Source organism: Pseudochaenichthys georgianus, chromosome 7, assembly GCF_902827115.2.
Source record: "Pseudochaenichthys georgianus chromosome 7, fPseGeo1.2, whole genome shotgun sequence".
Classification (NCBI taxonomy): domain Eukaryota; kingdom Metazoa; phylum Chordata; class Actinopteri; order Perciformes; family Channichthyidae; genus Pseudochaenichthys; species Pseudochaenichthys georgianus.
Genome location: NC_047509.1, coordinates 43,660,483 through 43,686,893, shown reverse-complemented (window position 1 = coordinate 43,686,893; position 26,411 = coordinate 43,660,483). Strand labels below are relative to the sequence as shown.

Here is a 26,411-nt window from a genome sequence, read left to right as displayed (position 1 = left end):
CGATTTAACAGACTGCAACACCTCCACCCTTTTTAGGTCGACCAGTCCTATACACATTATAGCCGTCAATGCAAATATCCTTTCTTGAAATTGATTTGGTTAGCCAAGTTTCAGATATCAGCATCGGTTGAATGTGCCCAAATACGAATCATATCCATTTTAGCAATCAAACTGCGCACATTCAAATGGATGAGACCAAGACCAGACCTAGATTTAAAATCTGCTGGGGTGTTAACATTAACACAAGAATCTGGTCCAGGGTTAGGTTGCACATTTCCTGAAATCAACAATAAGAGTACAATTAGACACATCGTGCCCAGCGGACTGCAAGAGGAGCACATTCCCCGGCCTGGTAAAACCGGGGTTGGGAGAAATGGACGGGATATTCCGGTCCCGTGGGGACTTCCCCAAGTGCTGCTCCAAATTAAAAGGGATAGGACAGCCAAAAGCAGTGACATAATTAAAATCCCGTGAAACGTGGAGAACCCGACCAAAGCAGCAGACTCTTGAGCTCCACGCCACAAGACAAGTTAGTGCAGAACAAAATCAGGGTCAATCCCATATAAAATCTGTTCCAGGAATTTTCAACCACCCGATCAGCTGGGGATGATGCGTGTCGTGACGTCACATGTAAACAGGAAGCCCGACCCGATGCATCGCTGGTTTAAAAGTAAATAAACTGGATCAGTAGGGATCGTAACAGAGTCAGATACAGATCAGTGCACAATTAAAAAAAGCCAGGAACTTCCCTTTAGGATGAGAAAAATAATTGGACCCATCAATGTGTAGTCCGGTTGCCGAGTTGAACAGGCTCCAATAGTCCAAGTAGCCGGTATTTCCGCCGGTAAGTCACACTACTACATTTACGATTAGGATTTGAGATGTAGCAGTTGAAAAATTGAAAGTGTCCGCCAGACAATTTAGATGTAATCACTCAATAATACAAGTCATAGACATACAGACACAGAACGAGACGTGCTGCCATCTTGGGAGGATATATAATAAGTCCTCTTTCTAATATATTTCAGTATTGACTGGCTGTCAGTCCACAATGCTGATTCCAGGAGCTCTTCTTGTATCTCTGATCGGAGCATTTTGTCCATTCATGCAGCCAATGTAGCAGCAGTGAGTTCCAACCTTGGAATAGTCATGACTTTTAGTGGGGTAACTCTTGATTTTCCCATCACAAAGGCTGGTTACCTGAGATTCACCAATGACATGGAGGAGGTCTCCATGTCATTGGTGAATCTCAGGTAACTTGCGGTACCGTATCCCTCTTCACTTGCATCACAAAACGTGTGTAACTGTGCAGTTTTCACTCTTCCAAAGTTCTTGGGTTTTACACACCTGTCAATTTGGAATCTGGTGTTACGACTGAATAAACAGGTTTGAACTCAAATGCACAACTCACATAGGTTTTTAACAAAAAAGGTTTTATTCAAACCAAAGCTCAACGACAGTGGTAAACAAAAACTAAATCACTCTTAACGAGGAAAAACAGTATCAAAACAAAGTCACTCTTAATGAGGAAAAAACACTAACAAAAAAAACACTAGGAGCATGAATATATGAATACTTAGACAAGACGTGGCTCAAAGCTCTGCTTGGGATTCTTTCTGGCATGATACGCTGGTAGACTGTCACAAGAAACGAAACGAACTGGCACAGGACAAAGGGAGACGAGGAAAATAAATACACCAGGTAATGGGGAACAGGTGGAGACAATCAGGGGCGGGTCGACAATCACAGGAGTAGGAGACACACAAGGAAGGGAGGTCAGACGTCAGAGTATCTGAAACGAGAGGAAAGGTTACTATTCAAAATTAAAGGGGAAAATCACTAGACAAAGACAAAAACACTTAACAAAACTAACATAATTTGCGAGAGATGACATCTGGCCAGCTGGTCTAAATCCAACGGGATCGTACACAGAGCGGAGTGGAGAGTATACTCCTTCTTGTAAGGGATTTGTTGTTCACAGTCACACGGAAACTGAATATATCATTTTCAATGTCCCAGTACATCCCTAGTGCTCTTTCATGTGGCAGCGTATCCCTGTCCAGATCCAAGTTTTTCACCTGTTTAGCCTTGTCCTCATCAGGGATGGATGCTAGCACCACTCGACTATTACTTATCCATTTCGTCAGCTTGAATCCACCAAGGGAACACATTTCTCTGAGAGACCTAATAAGGCTTATAGTTTGATTTTCTGTTGCTAGCGACTTGAGGCAATCATCCACATAGAAATTTGATTTGATTGTTTCTGCCACTTCTCCATCAAATTTGCCACAGTTGTCCTCAGCTGTTCGTCGCAATGCAAAGTTTGCGCAGCTTGGAGAGGAAACAGCTCCAAAGAGATGGACCCTCATCCGGTATTCCTCCAGATGTGTGCAACACCTTCATCACACATGTTGCCAATTGTTTGTACCATTTTCAGGCGATTTGTAATCTGTTCTGATTTTGGATATTTGTGGAGTTAGGTGGTCCGCAAGTGTTTTTTTATTATTTAAGTGGAATAAAAAAAAGAAACACTGATCTAGAGCAGTCAATCGCGGGGAGATTCCCAGTCGATCGCGAGATGTGTCTAAAAATAGAACAACAATATTCTGTTTTATCGTTAATATCCTATAACATAATCTGCCTGTGCCAGAATAATGCACTTGAACGCATCAAAGCTTTGTGATTGGCGTGACCCCATGTGTCAGGGCAGGGCTGGTGGGCAGTGGGCTCTAGTTCGCTGACGTTGTCCGTGGCAACAGGAGTGACAGTCCGCACACACACAAGACCGCAATTATGGCAGAAGTAAAAAAGCCCAAAATATATAATTTTCACTCCGAGTGGGAGGATGATTATTTTTGTATCCATTCCAATTCAAAGTCCATCTGTCTCATCTGCAATGCGAGCGTGGCTTTATCGAAGAAGGGTAATTTAGAGCGGCATTTCAAAACGGTGCACAAACGCTACGAGATGGAATTCCCTCCTAATTCTGCCCTACGCTCTTCTGTTCGTTGCGTGCATATGTAACAGAGTTAAACATGTGAATACATAATTATAAGTTTGTGAATGTTTAATTCATAATAAGTTGTGAATTTTAAGAGATGAGATTGTTTCATTTCATATTTAAAGTTTTGTTTCCCGTGGGAACACCGTCCCGTTGCAAGTCTTTTATTACTTCCGGTATGTATTTCCCACCCTCCGCGGATCTGGAGAATCACAGAACAGCCGGTCGTCAAGGGCCGGCTCGATTCGCTGAGGGCCGTCACCGCCCTTCATTTTTTATGTTTTTAAAAGGCATCATGGACAGTTTGCTAGCACCCCTGCCCCCCCCTCCCCTCTCTATTTGGACTGGTAGATCTCGGCAGACTGACAACTTTAAAAGTAGCTCTTGGTTCAAAAAAGGTTGGGCACCCCTGATCTAGAGGAAGAGGTAAGTTGTAGTGGCCATCTTTAAGAGAAACCAAGCTTGATACAATCTGCATGAACTTTCGGTCATCAACTGATATTTGTCTTTCCTCTTCATACTCTTTCTCTGGAAAGTCGTTAATATATTGTCTTTCAATAAGCTTCTCAAGGGTAACAATTGAGGAATCGTTTGAAAAAGGACTTCAGTTCTCCGTCCTCTAGCTGCCTCATGAGCCCCTCTGTGCAAAATGTGTCAGTACTACCAGGGTCCAGGAATGCAGAGGTCAGTATACTTTTATTTCCATGGCAGAGTTTCACCTTCACTGGCACTATGGCAAGTATGCTGTCTTTACCAGCCCTGATTCCTTCACCTTCTCCTACTGAAACAAGAGCACTGCTGATGGATGTCTCTGCAGGCCTTGCTCCTCCACTCTGCTGCTCTGCCTTATCTTGTTTAAAGTTCTCAGTTTCAGGCTTAGAATATCTTTTAATGTGCACAATAGTTGGATGTTTAGCATGACAGGTTTGACAGGTCATTCTCCTGTTACAGTTCCTGCTCAAGTGCCCCACCTTCAGGCAGCCAAAGCATAGTCCCTTCTCTTTCAGAAACTCAATTTTAGCTTCATGAGATATTGAATGTATTGTATGGCATTCAGCTAAAGGATGCATGCCGGTACAAAAGGTACATGAGGTGTCATTGTTAGTGGAGGAAATGTAGCTTTTAACAGGATATTTGTCTTCTTTGAGTTTCTCTGCACGGCTGTCTGACACTGTGGTTGCAAAACTGCTGCCCTTGCTCTTATTTCGATATGAATCAACAAGAGTCTTGGTCTTGAAAGCCGTCTTTGTACTGTTAAGTTGATCGGGAATGTAGCCAAAGCGAGCTTCTTGAAGTATTCTATTTTGTCTTTCAATAAATACAACAAGGTCGTGTAATCTTGCTCTTTGATGGCTCCGCTCCAGAATGTCACAAGCTGCTGTTCTCCATTTCTCCCTTAGTTTGTAAGGTAGCTTTGAAAGAATGTCCTGCAGATCCCTCATTGCATTACAGCAGCCTCTCAGAAAAAGTGCATAACAGTGCAGTGACTTTCCATCCTCTGCCTTTATAGTGTTCCAGTTGAGAGCTTTTCCCATATATGCGTTTGCTATCTTGAGCTCATCTTCAAAATGCACCTTTAGCCGTCTCTTGGCTTCAGCAAAGCCACTATTAGCATCCATAGTCATTAGTCCAATTGTCATTATTATTTGTCCCTGTAATTCCTGCTTCTGTAGCTGTGTGTTGAGGGCTTTGGTTTGTATTACCAATATTTTCTGGTGGTCTTGGTTGTTGGTATAGAAGCCTTTGAAGTGGTGTTTTGGGAATAGGTCCAAACTCAGCAAAGGTAATTGGAGACTCTGTAGTCTTTTAAATAGTCATTCATGCCATCATATTTTGCTTGTGTTGGATTTTGTGAACCAGTCTCAAACTGCTCCAGGACTTTCATTTTTGCATCAGATTCAGCTAGGTTCACTTCCATTTCCATCCGTTCAAATCGTGCTTGCAGTTGAGTCTTTTCCATTTAGAGTGCATGCTTTTCTTTTAATCCTGCTGCCCGGGCAAGGAGGGCAGCTCTCTCTGTGGCCATTTTGAGGTGGGTTGAGGAAGCAGAAGAAGTTGCTGATCCTGACTTTGAACCAGGTGAGCTCCTCTTGTCTGATGCATTGGACACACTGTCATGGGTTCTTCAGTGTCTGAGGATCCATATGAGAGCTTTTCCACATTTCCACACCCTCAAGGAAATTCATGAATGCAGATATTTTTGGTTCATACCAATCCATTCTCTCAGTTTCCCCTATTTCCTCAGATAAAAGCATTTGAACAAGTCCATGAGACTCCATACATTCATTGAGCTTCATCCACCTTTTTCATATTTCCGCCTTGCCTTAATTTCATTCATTCTGCGGGTGCATGCTCCTACCTTTTGACTAACTGTATTATGCTTTTTTTTATTGAGCTTTTCAACTATCCTATTCTACAAAATGACTTTTTTCAAGTTTTTTTGACGAACTATACTTGACTTTTTACGGAGAATCGTGACAAACTATGACTTATTCTTAAATTTGACATACTGAAGTACGACTTGAAAATACTATATCGTGACATTTTTTTTAAAATAAAAACTAGAACTACAAATGTAAGAATAAGTCATAGTTTGTCACGATTTTCCTTAAAAAGCATAATACAGTTAGTCAAAAAGTAGGGCTGCATAATATATTTAAAACGCACCCCCTCATTAGGGAAGTCACGCTTTGGGAAGAGGTGTTTCATTTGACAGATCTGACTTGATTGTTGTTGTGATGGCTGAAGGAAGAGAGACGGGAGGACAATTCAGAGTATGAAGAAGCAGAAAAATAACTTATTTTGAAAACACGTCAGTTTCAAGAAAGATGACACAGGTTTTATGCATGACATGCCAAATATCCCAACCCGGTATCACGGCAAGACGTGAACATGTGACGATTTACCATGCTGGGAGACGTGAAGATGTCACGATTTCGTCCCATCAAAAGTGACAGTTACACGGTATTGTTAACATGGCCCAACCCGTGGAGTAATACCCGGAAATGCCAAGCAAATGCTACCCGATGGTCGGTTGTTATTGTCAATATTAATATAATAATGATTTGTTTTTTAATAGTCACACTCAATTTAGCCGATTTTCTTGTTGCCCCAGCTGGTCGACACCTCTTTTAGCAGAAACAAAGACTACATTAATGTATTAAATCGATGTTAATCCATGCGTGTGTTTGTGGAATTAACGGACGTGACGTTGTGCGATTGCGTTTCCAGGCAACAGATTCGGTTCATGTTAATTTACAAACTCTTCAACTAGAACCGTAGTTATACATAAAACTGTATCCAAAAGTATCTTGGTAGCAGACAAAAGCAAAAATCAGTAACAATATAACAATAAAAAAACAATAAAAAAACTGCCTAGTTCCACTAAAAGTGTTTGAATAAAATCCCCAAGCTACAGACACGCCCAGCTCCAAGCTTTTTTTGAAGCTGTAGTGTGGACGCTCCGTTACGTCGAGGCGTGCAGGAAACTAAACCCACCTCCCCTGAACATGAGTCGACTGTCATGCCTGCCTACAAGCAGTGTGCTTATAAACACACTTTATAAAGTCAGGCAACACTAACCAGGCTTCGTGTGATTCTGTTTATTTGTGCCTTACTTTGACCATCCGTTCACTGTTATCGATCATTGTGGAGAGAGGCAGACGTTTTGTTTTGTATTATAGCAGCTATCATCCGATAAATAACCCACACCTTGATATCTGATTTATCCCACGTGCTGAGTTAGCTAGCATGCTAACGAGCTAATCGGTTAATGTACGTTTTTAATATGTGCATTCAGCTGACAAGATAACATGAATGTAACCAGATAACCAAGCATATAAATATACTCACATGACTCCAAATTCACGATTATTCAACACATTAGCGGAGGGTCCATCCATGCCATCTTCCACTCAGTAAATTGTCCTCTTCTCCCGAATCTCTGTACCGTGTGCAACTACTCTGACGTCATAGGGCGTAACCCATCTTCACTTAAGTTGCCAAGGTCAACTTTATTAGCTTTTAACCGTTTTAAAATCAACACAATACTTTAGGTAATATTTACTTGGTTCTATGGTTAAAATGTACTTAACACAATGATGATACAAAATTACATGCAAAATGCAAGTAACACATTAAATAAAAGGAGACATTTTGAGTTAAAGCACTAAATTAGTAATTTCTTGTAGAAGTAAAACACATAATCTAAGTAATATTTACAGGACGTTTTTATCAGTGTGCCTAGTTTATAAAAAGTGTTAAAATCACAAAAGTGTTTTTGACCAGCAAAGTCATCAAAAACTACATTGTTTAACCGAAAAGGTGTTAAAATCAAAAACTTGCATTTTAGAGAAACAGTCCTTAAGAAAATCTATTCAGACAATGTACTTCATTTTCTAGTTTTAAGGTTTTGCATACCTCAAAGTGTATTTAAAAGTATCTTTGTAGCAGAAAAAAGCAAAAATCACTAAAGTCATCAAAAACGACATTGTTTAACTGGATTGTCTTACTTACATCCAAAAACTGCCATTATGAGTCACATTCTTAAATAACATCTATTTAGACAAAGTATTTCATTGTTTTAGTTTTAACTTTTTGCACACATAAACGTGTATCTTACAGTTCCTTTGTGAGAGAATTACGCACAAATCTGTCATCTCAAAACATTCTATTGCAGTATTGTATCTGTTTTATTTGTCTACGTCATATATATATATATATATATATATATATATATATATGTGTTGGAGGAGCCTATGACCTATGTTTTTCAATGCCATATCTACACTAATGTGCAGATGACAACTTGAAATTATCAAAACTGCATTGTCTCACTGAAAAAGCCCTAAAAATCACAAACTGCCATTAAAGAAACACAATTCCTTACAAAGTACTTAATATTCTACCAGTTGTAAAGTGTTGCACACTTCAAAAGTGTATCTAAAAGTATCTTAGTAACACAAACAAAGCAAAAAGCATTAATGTTAACAAAACCTCAAATGTCGCCCTAACATGGCATTTGGACTACTTTCATCATCCAGGGAAACACACCGGTAAATACACCTCTCTATGTCTGCTCCAAGAGCCTCAAAGGGCGGACTCATGAGCTCCGTAATGTCCCCCTAACATGGCACTTATGGCGCATTTCCATTGCAGAGCCTCACTCGGCTTAGTACGGTATAGTTAGGCCTTGTTAGGCCTTGGTACATAGGCCAGCCTCACTTTATGCTGCGTTTCCACTACAGTTTAGTAGCTGGGGCAGTAACTATAGTAACGCAGTGTAGGCGGAGCCGTGACGTCATCTTCAATGAGAACCCCAGAAAAACAACATCAGCCGTTAGCTCTTAGCACTCAGAGCTCACAGCTCCTCATATCTGTTCAGAAACTAGACAGAAGTTAAACAAGTACAAACCACAGACTGCCTGTGTCATGGAGAATACAGTCGCTGGTTTATTTATATCTGTATAGGCCGTTGTTGTGAGTGTGGACGGTCGGAGCATATACTGCGTTAGCTTAGCAGATCTCCATTTAGAAAACACGCATTTTAAAAGGTGTTTCTCTGCCGTCTGTCTGCAGACTTGTCAAAGCATTAATTAATGGTTTTTACTAACCAGTATCAGTATGTTGTTACTTCGACATCATTTTGAAACATGCATTACAATTAAATCACGGTCAAATATGTTCATCTTGTTGTAGTTGCATACATGCCAACCTTTCCAAATCCAAAAGAGGTAGGTTTGTCACAGGCCGAACTCAAACCCTTGTTCTGGAGTCCTATTGGCAGGGGGTGGATTGTCAGAGATAGGGCCATTCAACCAGTGCTATTTACAAAACCCCCAGCACCTACAGAAGTGAGAGACATTACTCACTTGTATTGCAAAGATGCAACGTGTGGAGAGAGTGGAAAGTGCCAGTGCCTCTCTGTTGGCCTTCCCTGTACGGAGTTCTGCACCTGCTGTGCAGAATGTCAACATGTGTCCCCTAACGTTTCTGAGGAACCTGACATTTAACATTCTATTCTAGTATCTATATACTTGACCTCTCACAGAATGATTGGATGAATTGTGTACTGTACTTTGAATTAAGGTTCCAGTTTCAATAAAACCTGTACTATTTACACCTATGTTTTAGAGGCTTGCAATTTAGAACTAATACACTAGATTGTATTGGGTTACTCTTATTATGACTAGTTAGTGATGTAGTTCAGCCACCTGGTATTTCCCTCTCCAAATATAATGACCATCATAGTGAGCATTCTTAACTTATAGGCTAGTATGCCACTTATCCCCCATTCGGAGTTTGACTGTATCAGAGAAGAGGTAGGCCTATGTCTAAAGAAATCTCATTTGCAATAGAACTGTACCAGATATTTCCATACAACTACTGGTTAGTGTTCAATAGCACCTTAGACAATTCAGTAATTGTATATTTTTTAGGGATTTCTTTTTTTCTGATAAATGAGAGAAAAGTGATTGAGTCCTATGTATCACAAACAAGTACAATTTCCGTCTAAACTAAAGCTAAGTTTACAGGACTGTAATTCAGTATTTCTTTAGGTAAATAATTGTCTGACTATTTGGTGATGTAGGACAGCCACCTGGTTCATACCTCAGCACATCTGAAGAGGAAAAGAGTGGCCATTAATGGGCTTTTCTGTCACCTTTCCCACATTCAGCCTGGTCTAATTTGGCTCTTTTTCAGGGATTGGGGTAGTTCTAAAGAACAACCAAAAAAACGTTTTTTTCCCCCCCAAAATAGTATTTGACAACAATCAATTTCATTAATGGGAGACCCTAAAGATAAGAAACATCATTGTTGTGTTTTGTTCTACCTCGGGTAGGGGTATCTCGAAAACTAAAGCCTTCTTTGAGGACTTGCTGCTGGACTGTAGCTGTACCTCATGCTCAAGGTTGTGTCTGATGGCTGACTGTTAACATTGGAATAGGACTCTGTTAGTTGAAAGTCTGTCCTAATGTGAAGGCCGTGTGAGGGCAGGGTCTGGTGCATTGATTTCTGTTACATTATGTTTTTGTGTCTGTTTCTATAGGAAGTGGATATGGACATCACTGTTTCCTATGCTGACAAGAAAGTGTTCCTGCAGAGTAACCGATCGGAGTAAGACGTTTTGTTGGTTTTTAAAAATCTACTGAATTTCAAACGACCTACTTACAGACTGAAACACATGCATACTATTTTAATCTGTAATTAAATTCAGCATGAACAGGCAGGAAGTCATACTAAAGGTGTCAGTATGTTCAAATCAAACTGATTGTCCTGAATTGCACACTCCGGAAGGAGAGGTGAGGAAGAGTGGTCTTTAGAGGAGGGCTGTGTTCAGTCACTGGTCACATGGAGAGAGCCACATCTCCAAAGGCATTCATTGGGCACACAACCAGGTTCTTCTAGAGGACTTTGAAACAAAGCTCTTTCACACATCTGGCCATTTTTGCTCTTCCATCTGCCTGAGTGTTGGATTGCCGTTTGTTGCCAGTGAGCTACAGAAATGTTCTTATGCAGATGAAGCAGTTCTGTATAAATACCACAATACCAACTCCACTACATCAGCTCAGTGTGTGATTATCCTCCTCTCTAGGGTCCACGTTCTACAGGCTGAGCTTTCCTCACAAAACCAACCGGTAAGATGTTTTCATTATGTGTAGAAAGTGTTTTTCATGTGTCCCACCAACAAGACATCCTGTCCAATTCCTTCAAAATATAATAGCTGGATCCTTCCTTTGACCATGACACATGTAATCAGCATATACACTGCAAGTCTGTTTGGATAACATATGGAATTAGATTGGGGTTCAATTAGCTCTCCCTCTTTCTCCAGCATCTGGATCAGGCACAACTGGATTTTATCAGAGAAGCTGTGGAGAAAATAGGAATTCCCAAAGTCCTGTCTGGTGAGTCCAGAGAAATACAAATATAAAAAGTGAAACCTGTCTTAAACCTTGTCCGATTCACTCCACCATTGTAAAGCATTCTTCTAAAATGAAAAGATAACTGGCAATGTATCATTTTAAAATAAAAAAGGATATTTAAATTACTTATTTAAGAAGCAAGACAAGTACTTGTATGATTTTCCAATGCCCTTTATTGTACATTCATTACTGTATAGATTTTTAAACTGAGCACTTTGCTGGATTCCTTCAAACAAATGTCTCCCTGCAGCTGATTTGGACTTCAATATCCTTACATGTATTTATTTTCTGTTGGCTGTTGCTAATCCGGTAGTAAAACTGTGTTTTGTGCTATAGTAGCAGCAGTAGTTGTGATACCATTGAAACTAATCATCTTTAACAGCACTGCCAAGCTTGAGTCAACTTACAGCAAAATGCAGTTCAGGGAACTAAGTGGAACCTGTAATGGCTACATATCGCATTCTTTTTGTTGAATTACAATTTGAGAGAAGAGGTACAGTGGTGTGTAAAGTGATGTGTTTTCTATGATATTTCTGTGGCATGTCTTGCAGTGTTTGAGACAGAGGTAACCAGGCTTCTGGACGAACAGGGAACTTACCTGTTTGACATCTTCAGCCCGGAGGTGCTTCCTCGGGAGGTGAGTGTTCTCTGGACCTTTCTCATCTCCTCATCCTCTGTGTTTTAATCACATCGCTTCTCCCCTTTCCCTTCCTCTTTCTGTGGTGAAGGGCTTCACGGTGATTCAGATGGATTTTGGTTTCCCTCATCACCTGCTGGTGGAGTTCCTCAGAAGGACACTACAGTAACTAAGCAACCCTTCGTCAAAATGAGACATTTTCATGTTTGTCTCAAAGTGCTGCTCCTGTAAAAATGTACCCTTTAATGTGTAAGCTATGCAAAAACAATGATGTTGCATTTTTATTTTGACCATATTGTTTAGATAAAATTTAGATATTAATGGTTATAACAAGATTTCCCTGATGGTCATTACCATAAAGAGTAAATCATTGCTAAAAAGGAAAGTACTACTGATTTGAATACGTTGATTCAGTCTAATTTTCTATTATTAACAAACAAAAAACAGACATATTACATTTTTGTAAGTGTAGGCGCCATGAAACGTGTTTAGTATTGCCTCTTGTTTTAATATAAGATATGTGTTTGAGCACAATTGATTGGTTGGCTTGGGTCACATGGATATGGGCGGCACTCATTATAATCCTGTTCACCTGCGTGAGGTGTGTGTGGAAGAGAGGGTGACACAGGGCCGTTGTACTTCTTGTTGACCGCAAGTTAAATTATTGTTCTGATTAATATAACAATGTACATGTCCAAGGAGAATAAGTTGATCATCCCAGTTTTCACATTATTTTGTAACAGAGTTTTTGATCTCAGCAAGTACTTTTTTGTAGCGTGTCACACAATATCAAACAGGCCTGGCCTCAGCCTCTCAGCGACTTTGTTTTGCATTATTTCACCCAAATATTTACTGATTTACAAATCTAATGTGGACTTTTACAAATTCACAGACCGGTTCTGGGCGTTTTTTTTATTTGCCTATAGTGCTAAACATAAAGAAACATGGATACACTTTTCAGTCTATTTCATACCTATTTGATTCCCTGATGTCCTTTTTTATCCATCTTACAGTTGAGGACTGTCTTTCAACAGCTCAGTTACTGAACTGCATGATCAGCAAAGAACAGAGCCTTCTGATTGGCCCCCTCCAATCCTGAATTCAAACCTACACCATGACTGCTGCTATGGTTATCATGTAATTGTATATGTAATGTTTATTCGTTAAAACTTAAACTTTAAAACTTAAAACTTAAAACTTCTGTGGTGTACTTCCAGCATCACTGCATCACAGTCATCCTCAATACACAATAATATGTAAAATTCCACATCTTGCACAAGTGGAAAATGCATTTTTGTCCAGAGTCCTTCTTCTGTTAGTACCGTCCCAAAGAATTCTCAGCTGTAGTCCTCATCCTCTGACCTCTGCTCCACATGGGCTCTGATGTCGGAGCGCTGCACCGCTGGGTCTGCTGCAGCTGAGTTCACTGAGCAAGGGGGGGGGGGTACAATCAGCAGGTATATATGTGTTTATAAAACGGACAAGTCAAATCAAGCAATCTGATTGGTTCCTAGCCGTGATATACTGAGCGTATACCACGGGTAGAATTGTAGTTACTTTTCACAACAAGTCAGTATCCCTCTGCGTCTGAGAAAAACTGTATACAGTCGGGCTGAAAAGCAAACTGCATGCAGTTTGCTTTTCGAACTGGGACAAGAAAACAGCGGAGAAGTAACGGGGCAGAAACCCTCCTTTTTACGCAGCGGTCCAGACATCAAACGGCAAAACATATTCAGTGTGCAGTTCCTTTGGCATTAGGGCAGGGATATCTAGATACTTTTCAAGGTTTGACATCATGAATTGTGCTACTTTTTAAAGCAAGCAACGATGTTTTCAAATCTGTAATCAAAGAGGTCCGCAAAAACGCTATCGACCAATCAGATTGCTTGATTTGACTTGTCCGTTTTATAAATACATTTACATTTCTTCTGTTACGAAAAAACGTACAAAGCATAAGATGGAAACATTTAAAGGTGGGGTAAGTAAGTTTGAGAAACTGACAGCGCAGCGTCATACTTCATGAAAAGTAAACTAATATTAGACAAATATGAACTTTAAACATGCATGACTTAAACATCTAATCCAGGATACAAGTCACATAGTTGCACCTGCAAGGAGAATACAGACTTAACTGGTTTAACTGGTTAAAAAATAAATAAACTATTGAGTGTTTGAAAGCGTTTTTATGATACTGCCCCATCTAAGACACGAGTGGATCTGACTTTAATTACATTTGAGTTGTGTGTTTCGTCAACTTAATGTGTTGCTTAAAAGAATACGTCTGCATACAGTATGTGACACTGAAAGTGTTGCACGGCCAGATACGGCTCGAGCAGCTGACTCAGATAAGGACATATTCTGATATTATATGATCGATGATCTGATTGATGATGTGATATCAGTGTGATATGTGTTAAGCATATTTGTATAATAACGCAGTCATGTTTCAGTTCATGTGTATGACATCATCAGAATGTGCCTGAAACGTGGTGATGCTAATGAGCATGCGCAGATACAATAAACGGTCCGTATTCCAGGCCAAACTCTGAGCGATGTGGTTGTGTGTTTTCTCTGTCCGTTAGCATACTTACAAACTACTTTAGTTGACTGCAAACATGGAGACTTCTGCTGAATATACTTTGAGTTATGGGAGACAAGGTTTTTGGCGCACATGGCGGAACTGCGCGGCCTCAGTGAAGTTATCCTGGAAGAGCCAGCGATAGACTTCAACGATGAAGAAGCACTTGAAGAAGACGCAACAAAGAATGCAGAAGCATATGCTGAATTAGTGCAGTGTCTAGATAATAAGAGTTTATCACTCATAATGAGAGACGCGAAACGAGATGGAAGAAAGGCGTTGGCAATACTCCGAGAGCACTACGCAGGAAAGGACAAACCATGAGTCGTGAGCCTGTACTGGGAACTCTCTTCTCTCGACAAAGCAAGCAACAAGACTGTTACTGATTATATTATTCGAGCAGAGACTATATTCACGTCATTGAGAAGGGCCGAAGAAAATATCAGTGACGGGTTGCAGATTGCCATGGTAGTGAAGGGGTTACCGGATTCATTCAACCCGTTTGTCGTGCACGTCACTCTACCAACGACCGTCTAACGTTCGGTGAGTTCAAAGCTAAACTGCGGAGCTATGACAGGACTGACAAGTATAGGACGAGTGACATGAATGCGGACGAGGACGGCGTCATGAGGACTAGCGGGGCGAGGACCCGAGGACGTGGAAGAGGGAAGAAGATGGACTTTGCAGACACTAAATGCTACACATGCGGAAAGATGGGGCATATGGCTAGGACATGCCCTAAAGAGATCCATGCCCTAACGAGATCCAGGAGCGACGGTGGGACACGTCACACCGAGGAAGGGGGCGAGGCCGAGGCAGAGGGCTGGGCCGTGATCAGGTGAAGAAGGCAGACGGAGACACGGAGGATGATACCGGTGCATCATTCTTTTTCAAATATGTGACTGTCAAAATCAACTAGGAAATAAGAGTGGTCTTATGGTCGACTGTGGTGCCACGACACACATGATTAATGACCCGGCAAAGTTTAAGACAATCGATAAGAGCTTTAGACCCGAGGACCATGTGATAGAGCTGCGAGGGACGGCAAGTGAAAACGAGGCTCAAACGAGCGCTTTACATCACATATTTTCTACAAGATATTTTCTCCGTGAAAGCAGCGACAGCCAGCGGAGCTGAGGTCCGATTCAAGGACGGTGATGATTGGCTAATTCATCAAAATGGATGTGTATGGTAGGCTATATTACCTTAGCACAGTAGAGGATGAAAATACTGATGATGTTTGTAATGGTTGTCATGACATCCAGACATGGCATAGAATACTTGTTCATTGTAATTTTGAGGATGTGTCTAAACTTGAGAAAGTGGTTGAAGGAATGTCGATCAAAGGGAAACATGACATGTCTGACCATAACTGTGAAATATGTACGCAGGGAAAATGTACTCAAAGCAGAAACAGGCAGGCAGATGCAAAAGCTAAGACAGTACTAGAGCTCGTACATACATACCTATGCGGTCCAATAGAACCAGCAGATAAAGACGGGTACAGATATGCAATAGCATTTACTGATGATTATAGTGGGTTGATTTTTCCCTACTTTATCAAAGCAAAGAGTGATACAGCAAAAGCTACTGAAAAATTCATAGCGGATACTGCTCCATATGGACACATTACATTACATTGCATTTAGCTGACGCTTTTATCCAAAGCGACTTACAATAAGTACATTCGACCAGGAAGACACAACCTTGAAGAAAACAGAATCATATAAGTACATCAGATTTCATAGAGCCAAACATTTCAAGTGCTACTCAACTGGCTATAGATAAGCCAGTCCTTTATTAGTATATAAGTGCTCTGTTAGCAGTTATTTGTTAGTAATTCTATCGCTCGAGGTGGAGTCGAAAGAGATGAGTTTTCAGTCTGCGCCGGAAGATGTGCAGGCTTTCTGCTGTCCTGATGTCAATGGGGAGCTCATTCCACCATTTTGGAGCCAGGATAGCAAACCCACGTGTTTTTGCTGATGGGAACTTGGGTCCCCCTCGCAGTGCGGGTGCAGCGAGCTGTTTGGCTGATGCAGAGCGGAGTGCACGTGCTGGGGTGTATGGTTTAACCATGTCCTGGATGTAGGAAGGGCAAGATCCATTCGCAGCATGGTATGCAAGTACCATTGTCTTGAAGTGGATTCTAGCAGTTACCGGAAGCCAGTGGAGGGAGCGGAGGAGCGGAGTGGTGTGGGAAAATTTAGGAAGGTTGAAGACCAGACGAGCCGCTGCATTCTGGATGAGCTGCAGAGATCGGATGGCACATGCAGGTAGACCAGCCAGGAGGGAGTTGCAGTAGTCTAGGCGGGAGGTGACGAGAGCCTGGACCAGAACCTGTGTGGCTTTCTGGGTCAGCTGGGGACGTATCCTCCTGATGTTGTAAAGCGTGTATCTGCAGCAGCGGGTTGTAGCAGCGATGTTTGCAGTGAAGGACAGTTTGTTATCCAGGATCACACCCAGATTCCTTGCAGTCTGAGTCGGGGAAACAACAGAGGTGCCAATGTTGATTGTCAGGTCAAGAGTGGGACAATCTTTTCCCGGAAGGAAAAGCAGTTCAGTCTTGTCAAGGTTGAGCTTGAGGTGATGAGCAGACATCCACTGAGAGATGTCAGCTAGACAAACAGAGATGCGTGCAACGACCTGGGTCTCTGAGCGGGGAAAGGACAGAATTAATTGGGTGTCGTCAGCGTAGCAGTGGTATGAAAAACCATGCGGGCTAATGACTGATCCGAGCGAGTTTGTGTACAGGGAGAAGAGGAGGGGACCAAGAACAGAGCCCTGAGGGACCCCTGTAGTTAATTGACAAGGGTCGGACTTGGACCCTCTCCAAGTTACCCTGTAGGTACGGTCTTTGAGGTATGAGGTGAGGAGGGAAAGTGCAGAGCCTGAAACTCCAAGTTCTTGGAGAGCGCGAAGGAGGATCTGATGGTTCACTGTGTCGAATGCAGCAGACAGGTCCAACAGGATGATGACAGAGGAGAGGGAGGCTGCTTTAGCAGTGTGCAGTTCCTCAGTGACAGCAATGAGAGCAGTTTCTGTGGAGTGACCTGCCTTGAAACCAGACTGGTGCGGATCCAGAAGGTTGTTCTGATGGAGATAACAGGAGAGTTGTTTAAAGACAGCGCGTTCAAGTGTTTTAGACAGGAACGGGAGGAGAGAGACAGGCCTGTAGTTTATAACATCAGACGGGTTGGGAGTGGGTTTCTTTAGGAGAGGGTTTACTCTTGCCTCCTTGAGACTGTTTGGAAAGTGACCAGAAGTTAGAGAAGTGTTGATGAAATGGGTGAGAAACGGTAGAATATCAGGAGCGATAGTCTGAAGGAGGTTTGAAGGGATAGGGTCCAGAGGACAGGTGGTAGGGCGGGCAGAGGTAATGAGGGTAAGAACCTCACTTGGAGAGAGAGGGGAAAAGGAGGTCAGTGTGCGGGTGAAAGGAGGGTCTGTTGACCTAGCGGTGATTAAAGGTGAGTCAGAAAAAGAAGAGCGAATATCATCAACCTTTTTTTCAAAGTGGTTAACAAAGTCGCTTGACAGAAGTGAGGAGGGGAAGGGGCTTTGGGAGGGTCCAAGAGGGTGGAGAAGATGGAAAATAGTTTTTTGGGATTGGAATAGGAAGATTGGATCTTATCTTGAAAGAAGGTGCTTTTTGCCTGAGAGATCGAAGCAGAGAAAGAGGAGAGGAGAGCATGATAGGTTAGGAGGTCGTCATGGTGTTTGGATTTCCACCGTTTCCGCTCTGCTGCCCGAAGGATGGTTCTATTAGCACACAGTGCGTCATTTAGCCAGGGAGCAGGAGGGGACTGACGAGCCTGCCGAGATGTGAGAGGACAGAGAGAGTCCAGAGAGGATGAGAGAGTAGAGAGGAGAGTTTCTGCAGCAGAGTTTGGAGGCAGGAGTTGGAACGAGTCAGAGGAAGGGAGGGCTGAGAGCACCGATGAGGCAAAGGTAGAGGGGGAGAGGGAACGAAGGTTACGGTGGACAGGTGCAGGATGAGAAGAGATTAGTTTGTTATGTTTGGAAAGGGGTAGAGAGAATGAAATGAAGAAGTGATCGGATGTGTGGAGCGGGTTTACAGAGAGGTTAGAAGTAGTGCAGTTCCTTGAGAATATGAGATCAAGGACACTGACAGCTTTATGAGTTGGTGGGGACGGAGACAGTGCGAAAGCAAAGGCGGTTAACAGAGATGTTAGTTCGTCTATCTTCCCTGTCTGGAGGTTGAAGTCTCCAAGAAGTACAGCGGGAGGGCCAGTTTCAGCTTTTCAAAAATCTTGAAAATCTTGGAGCTGGGCGTGTCTGAAAGCTTGGGGATTTTTTTGCGAGCAACGCGACCAACAACCAATCACATGAATTTCCCGCCCCCGACATACAAAGCAAAAAACCCCGGGGATTTTATGCAAGCAATATATATATATATATATAAACTCCCCAAACAGGCGAAAACCTACCAGTTTCACCCACTGTCTCTGCCACCTCCCTCCATGCCTGGTTCCTCCGGTTTGTATCCCGTTAATAGTTCTGGTCGTAAAGAACCGGGTGATTTGCTACCGTAATTTCTCGTTTGGAATATGAGGAAATGAACTGCGGTCTGGTTCTCCCTGCTTACACGCGGTTTGATTGGCTAGCGCTTCTACTGTCAGATTTGCATAAACGGGATTTGATTGGCTGACGCTTCCAGCTCAGCTTCAAAAGTTGAACATTGCACAACTTTTGAATCCTGAAAATCCTGGAAATCTTCGCCTCGCTCGAAAAAGTGACGTCATCCCCATTCAAAGTCAATGGGCAGAGAAGCGTTGGAAGCGTTGAAGATTTGTTTAAAGCTGCTGTGTGGACGTACCGTTAGGAACAGCTGACTGGCAGTTCCACAGGCCGCCTGAAACTAGATGTTGGATCTCAGTGGAGCATGTGGGATAAACGAGAGCAGGCCGGTTATAGCGATTAGGAGATACACGGGGCCAGTGATAATATTTACTCCAGGAATGGAGTAAATACACATGATTATAGCATGAGGGGATAGAAAACTAAATAAAATAAAACACCAGCGGTAATTAGCTTAATCAGAGGAGGATTTGCCTCCTTTTTGCCACCCTCGTGACTCCCGTAGGACTCCAATGTTTTCGGCTAGCTGACGCTCCAGGAAAGAGCTACCTAAAATGGACGCCTGATTGCTGAATTCTCACAGCTGCGGGGCCACGCCCCTCTAATTAGTTAACTCTCTACAGCTGATGGGCGACAGCAGAGTGTCCCTGCCTATATTGTAATGCAGGCTTGAGTGCCCACTGAGCCCTGTGTAACAGGTTCACTTGAGCAGATCTGAGATTTAAAATCTCTCAAAAGCGCCGTTTTAGCTACAATAACTACAGAACAATTATACAGAGTAGAATAAATTAAACAGAGAAGTCTAATTAAACAAGAATATAACTTACAGTGGTTGCTGCGTCAATAGGTAGTGTCGTCACCCGGTCTAGATGCACACATTAAGTGCATAAGATCTGACAACGGTACTGAATTCACCGGGCATGAGTTTCAAACTGTACTTAGGACGAAAGGGATAAGGCACGAGACAAGTGCCTCACCTCACCAGAACGGTACTACTGAGAGAGGTTGGAGGACCTTATTTGAGATGTCACGATGCATGCTATTGGAGAGTAACCTCCCAAAGCAGTTATGGACATATGCTGTACAGACAGCAGCACAGATACGTAACAGGTGTCACTGTAAGTGTCTAGAGCAGACACCATACCGTGTTTTTACTGGCAAAACACCCAACTTGTCCAACATGAAAATATTTAGCTCTGAATGCTACGGGTATAAGCAGGATAAGAAGAAGCTAGATTCTAGATGTGCAAAGGGTATTTTTGTAGGATACGACAAATATAGCCCAACAGCATTCCAAGTATTTTATCCTGAGACAGGGAAAGTCCTGAAACATAGGCTGGTCAAATGCATCACCACGAGTAGCGCAGATAGTCAGACTCATTATATGGATGATGACACTTATGGAGAAACTATTCCCACAACACCAGCAGGGACAAAAATGGTCAACCAGAATCAGAGAGAGCCTAATATCCGTGGCAACAGGAGTGACAGTCTGCACACACAAGACCGCAATTATGGCAGAAGCAAAAAAGCCCAGAATATATAATTTTCACTCCGAGTGGGAGGATGATTATTTTTGTATCTATTCCAATTCAAAGTCCATCTGTCTCATCTGCAATGCGAGCGTGGCTTTATCGAAGAATGGTAATTTAGGAGCGGCATTTCAAAACAGTGCACAAACGCTACGCTTTCCCTCCTAATTCTGCCCTACGCTCCCAAAAGGGGAGGGGCCTGAAAGGACAGCTAAATGCACAGCAGTCCATTTTCACCAGGCCCAACAACAAGAGCAAGGCTGCTACCATAGCATCTTATCGTGTCAGTCACATTCTTGCGAAACACATGAAGTCTTTCAAAGACGGCGAAGTTGTGAAAGAAGCATTCCTGGAGGCTGCCGACGCGCTTTTGGGGGACAGTAAAAATAACAGTAGCATTTCAACAGGTTTTTGATATAATAAAAACTCAAGTTAGATACCGTTATTAATCAGCTGTAAGTTTTAGTTTGTTTGAACTTATTCATTATAATTATTGTACACAATGGTATAAGAATGCAAACTTAAATTGATTATAGTCTATTATCAGTTCAGGTTAAGAAACTAGTGTTGCTTGCATCCTATTTTAAAGGCATTTATTTTTATAATCTACTAAAATGCAACAAAAAAAGGGTTTGATTCTATTAGTTTTGTCTTTTTTATTGCACTGTTGCAGCAGATTCCTGTGTAGCTTCAGATCTGAGTTGTCTTATTAGTAAGCCTCATTTATACTTTTGTAGCAACACTATTTTTATATAATGGCAAAGAAAGGGTTCAGAGTCTTTTCTTTTTTTCCTGTGTCATATGTGGCAGCACTGTTCAATGCTTCTTGAAAACATTACCCACTGTAGTATGTGACGTGTGAATAAACTCCAACTCTGTATCAACAACACTGTTGTGTAACTTCAGTTAAATACTTGTATGTGTGTAGATTAGAAAGAGGTAAGATAAAGGATCTGCAGTATTTTATGAAGTATTAATCGTACAAAGGTCAGTTTTATACAAGTAGAAGTGTGTATTTACCTGGTAGTTTACCTGGTCAGTAATGGCTACGCCTGTCTATTTGGACTGGTAGATCTCGGCAGACTGGCAACTTTAAAAGTAGCTCTCGGTTCAAAAAAGGTTGGGCACCCCTGGTCTAGACAAAGAAACGCTCCAGAATATTTAATGGAGTATCAGTGTAAGGCTGATTGTAATGATGAAGGTGAAAATGTAGATTATTTCTAAAGAGTTGCTTGTGACGTACCCAAAACATACATGCAGGCTGTATGCTCTAGAAATCAAAAATGTGGGCTGATGCAATGAAAGAGGAGATGAACTCTTTAACAGAGAATGAGACCTTCAGTCTGACCACACTGCCAAATGGCAAGCAAGCAGTGGGAGGTCGTTGGGTATATGCAGTGAAGGAAAGCCAGACATGTAGCTAAAGGCTATAGTCAAGTAGAGGGAATTGATTACAAGGACACTTTTTCACCGAAAGCAAATATGACTTCTGTACGTACATTGATGCAGACGGCTATACAGGAGGATCTTATGCTGCACCAAATGGATGTGAAGACAGCTTATCTCCATGCACCAATAGACTGCGAGTTATATATGGAACAGCCCGAAGGTTTTGAGACAGAATCCAAAACAGGTCATTGTATGGTTTAAAGCAATCCGGGCGAAACTGGAACAAGTTACTGCAGATCATCTTACAGAGAATGGGTTTGTGCAAAAATGATGCTGATCATTGTGTCTACAGACAAGAGTCTGAGAACGAAAGAGTTATTCTGTTGATATGGGTAGATGACCTACTTATAGCGGCCAATAACAACGGCTCACTCAGTGATGTCAAAGAGACGTTGAAGAGGAAGTTTAAAATGAAAGACTTGGGTGAACTTAAACACTTCCTAGGTATCGACTGTACACAGAGTGAGGGGGAGATCAAAAGAGACACATAGCAAAGATGCTAGAGAGGTTTGGCATGTCAGAGTGCAAACCAAGGTCAACTCCATGCGAGCAAAGTTACATTTTGACACTGAGGGTGAAGTTATGGATTCAACAGGATACAGAGAGATAGTAGGTAGCTTGATATCAGGCCCGGACTGGCCATCGGGAGGACCGGGAGGTTTCCCGATGGCCTGGCCTGTTAAGTGGCCTGCTGGCCTGAGGATTTATTTTTTATATATGTATTGTGAACGCAACGCTGCCCAAATGTGGGTCTGACTCTGCCTCTGAGGGTGACTGGCTGTCTACATGATGTGGCCTGCCGACATGGCCACTTTCATACAGATGATACACTAAAGCCCTCGATTGGTCTCTGTGTGTCATTCAAGCTCGGGAGGGTGTGTGTATGTGTGGCGGGCGCGAGCGAGAGAGAAAGCGCGCGCACCGGTTACGTCTATTGTTGTTGTTAGCATCTGGTGCTAGCTAGCGGCGCTAACGGATATAATGAGCTGTCAACAAGGTGGAGGAGAGTCCTCTCCTGTCAGACTGAGAGACTGATAACTACAGCTCATGTGAGGTAAAGGACTCTCTGAGTGTTTAGATAGTTAACTTAGTCATAGTTATCTCAGTGGGTCTCAAACGGTTTGGTCACCATTTATGTAAACACAGATTTCCTTTTGAAGGGGGAGTGATTAGTAAAAATGCATAAATAATAAAAAATAAAACTTTAACTAGGTGAAAAAAGGTAAGACACACTTTAAAAACGTGTTGAGAGCTAAAACTAGTCTTTGCTGCTGCCTCAAAGAGGAGCAGGGGGAGATGAGGGAGAGGAGGGAGACAGGAGAGCCTGATTCAGGAGCACAGACACACTCACAACTATATATAAATGAACCAAAAACAAATAAATAAACAAGTTTCAATGTTTTTTCATATTGGATATGGTATGTTATTGGTTATGGCCTGGTTCTTATGATTTTATGATTATTTAAATGTTTACAGTTTTGTTTCATATGGATGTAGTCTCTTTATTTCCCCCTCAAAGTGCACCAGATTGATGCATTTAAAGGTGGGGTAGGTACGTTTCAGAAACCGGCGCGAGTGCACTAAAATTTGAAAGTACACAGCCGAAAAGAATCTGCCCCTTCCTTCAGACTTCCTTACAGAGCACCTCCTCCAACACACATGAACGTGCAATGCACGCCCAATGACGGCACGCCCAATGAGGGCACGAGATACATTTGTGCGTGCACGAGATGGAAGGCTGACAGACAGCGCGGCAATACTTTTTACAGTATTACGGCTTCCACAGATGACATTTTTTTATGGATTTTTTGTCAAAGCACTTAAGATATTCATTGCTATCGGGATGTTAAGAGCATTCCATGGAATATAACAAAAAGTGTATCTCGAGCCGGTTTCTGAAACTTACCTACCCCACCTTTAAGTCCAACATTTAAAAACAAAAATCTTACCGGGGGAGCATGCTCCCGGGCCCCCTAGAGGATTTGAGGTCCAGCTCCACTTAAAATATGTTCACATGGATAGGTTCCTAAATAGATTCGCACATTTTTTTTAAATAGTAACCCATGTCCATATGTTTATTCTGGGGTAGTAAAGTTTAGGGCTATCACTATGGGCAGCAACGCTGTAAATATTGACAAATAAATCCAGGAAAATGGCACAAAAGAAAATGGTAGTGGCCTGGCTGGGTGTATAATTCCCGGCCTGACTTATTGTCCCAGTCCGGCCCTGCTTGATATACATTATGACATGTACTAGACCTGATCTGAGCTGGATTGTGAGTAAACTATCACAACACTTAGCAGAACCAAAATAACTGTCGAGGTATCTAAAGGGTACTATAGACCAAGAGCTACATTACAAGAAAAGTGAGGAAAGCCTAAAGCTTGAGGGATGCAGTGATGCTGATTGGGCAGCCGATCAAAATGATAAGAGAAGCACAACTGGATATTGTTTCAGCTTAACTGAAAATGGTCCAGTTATATCCTGGAAAAGTAGGAAGCAGCCAACTGTGGCGCTATCGACCTGTGAGGCCGAGTACATGGCATTAGCCGCGGCTACTAGCCTACTCAAGAGAGCATGTACCTTGTACAGTTATTAAAAGGAGTATACCGTAACAGCCCACATGTACCAGTGAAGATATATGAGGACAACCAGGGAGCAATAGCTCTATCCAAAAACCCTGTATCCAGACAGAGAAGCAAGCATGTAGACATCAAATACCATTTTGTACGATCTGCACATGCTGAGGGGAAGATATCTATTACATATTGTCCTAATGAAAGCTTTAGCGCAAGGTCAATAAGGAAGACCTAACAATGAGTCACTTACACGTCACTCTATTGCTCTCTCCCCCCTCATTAAATGCGTGGGCGTCATCCCTCAGCAGCCAATTGCTGCACACGTTAAATTCCTTAAATGCCTGCTCTTCCTTCCTGTCAGTTGTCATTTCAGGTGACCACACGCCGTGGTAGTACTACAATACTCCTCCTCGTGAGAAAAACGGTAAGAAACAATTAGCTCAAGATGTCCAACTCGGACAATTCGGAACACGAACCTTCTCTGGAAGTCTCCGATCCCGGTTCGCCTCCCCACAGAGGCTTATCAACAGAGGCAGACTTCCTCATCGCCCGGCTCCTGCAGCAGGGTATTCCCACAGCCCCAGGCCTCACTCTCTCTCAGCTCCGAGAGCTCTCGGACCAGGTCTCCAGCGTAGCTCCCCAGTCCGGGGCAGCAGCTCCAGTCAGCTCCCCAGAGAACAGGGCAAGGACGCGGCCGCAGCCGTGGAGGTAAAAAAGGGCAGGAAGTCGAGTCCTCCAGGATCCCGTCCGCCTCCAAAATCCACCCCTTCCCAGGCTCGCCAGGCCGGGAGTGTCACTAACACACCCCTTATGGAGAGTAGCGTGGCCGCCTCCCTGCAATCCCTGGCTAGCTCCATGATAGCTATCGATGCTCGCCTCCAGGCCCTGGAAGACTCCGTCACAGGAGCTTCAACTTCCATTGTACTCAGGTACTAGTTTTAACGAAAATGTTTGCACTCACCCTTACTGTACATCAGTGGCGTTTTCTCCTGGAGGCCAAGGGAAGCCAGGCTTCCCCTGTTTTTTCGGAGTGTAGTTATAATTTTAATAAATAAATGAAAACACTTCGTTTAGTTTCGGAAATTCTTTGTTGTGTGTTGCTGCCGGCCCGTCTCTCCCCTATTCTCATTGAGTATTTTACAAAGAGTGAAACAGCGCCCCTCTAGATGTTATGGTGAAACAGGAGATTGCACTCTCTGCTGCGAGAGGAGGCAAGCTGAAACTGGCTTCCCTTGGTGAAAGAAAATGGAGAGATTGACCAATCAGATGAGGCTCACGTGATGCCCCTGCCAACCTGTGATTGGTCAGGGCCATGCCAAGGGAAGCCAGAGGCGGCTGGCTTCCCTTGCCTCACAATCCAATCAAATCGCATCAACTTAGTGTTGCAGGGACACGTCCTAAAACCCGGAAGTAAGCTGCGCTCGGGTTCCCTCGACAGAAAGCAATGGGATTTCTCCATAGGATTTTGGAAAATAGCTCGAAATAAGGTCAGTGGAAAACGAACCTGTTAGATAAATGCACGTTGTGTTCAGTCGGATAATATTCACATGTCTACCCTACTTTTATTACATTACATTACATTACATTGCATTTAGCTGACGCTTTTATCCAAAGCGACTTACAATAAGTACATTCGACCAGGAAGACACAACCTTGAAGAAAACAGAATCATATAAGAACATCAGGTTTCAAAGAGCCAATCGTTTCAAGTGCTACTCAACTGGCTTTAGATAAGCCAGTCCTTTATTAGTATATAAGTGCTCTGTTAGCAGTTCTTTGTTAGTCATTCTATCGCTCGAAGTGGAGTCGAAAGAGATGAGTTTTCAGTCTGCGCCGGAAGGTGTGTAAGCTTTCTGCGGTCCTGATTTCATTGGGGAGCTCATTCCACCATTTTGGAGCCAGGATAGCAAACCCACGTGTTTTTGCTGATGGGAACTTGGGTCCCCCTCGCAGCGAGGGTGCAGCGAGCCGTTTGGCTGATGCAGAGCGTAGAGCACGTGCTGGGGTGTACGGTTTAACCATGTCCTGGATGTAGGAAGGGCCAGATCCATTCGCAGCATGGTACGCAAGTACCAGTGTCTTGAAGTGGATTCTAGCAGTTACCGGAAGCC

General features: G+C 42.7%; 1 protein-coding gene and 1 long non-coding RNA gene across 2 annotated transcripts in view; one reads left to right on the top strand and one right to left on the bottom strand.

Annotated features, from left to right (window-relative positions):
- cetp (cholesteryl ester transfer protein, plasma) overlaps nt 1–14,112 on the top strand; it is a 43,256-nt gene extending 29,144 nt beyond the window's left edge. Inside the window, exons 13-17 of the mRNA XM_034088219.2 lie at nt 10,050–10,117; nt 10,596–10,638; nt 10,836–10,908; nt 11,478–11,563; nt 11,655–14,112. Coding sequence (XP_033944110.1) covers nt 10,050–10,117; nt 10,596–10,638; nt 10,836–10,908; nt 11,478–11,563; nt 11,655–11,732 — 348 coding nt within the window. The 3' untranslated portion in view covers nt 11,733–14,112. The remainder of the gene's footprint in view (nt 1–10,049; nt 10,118–10,595; nt 10,639–10,835; nt 10,909–11,477; nt 11,564–11,654) is intronic.
- Nucleotides 12,461–26,411, bottom strand: part of LOC117450148 (uncharacterized) — a 46,107-nt gene continuing 32,156 nt past the window's right edge. The window contains exon 4 of the long non-coding RNA XR_004552549.1: nt 12,461–12,989. This is a non-coding gene — a long non-coding RNA (uncharacterized lncRNA). The remainder of the gene's footprint in view (nt 12,990–26,411) is intronic.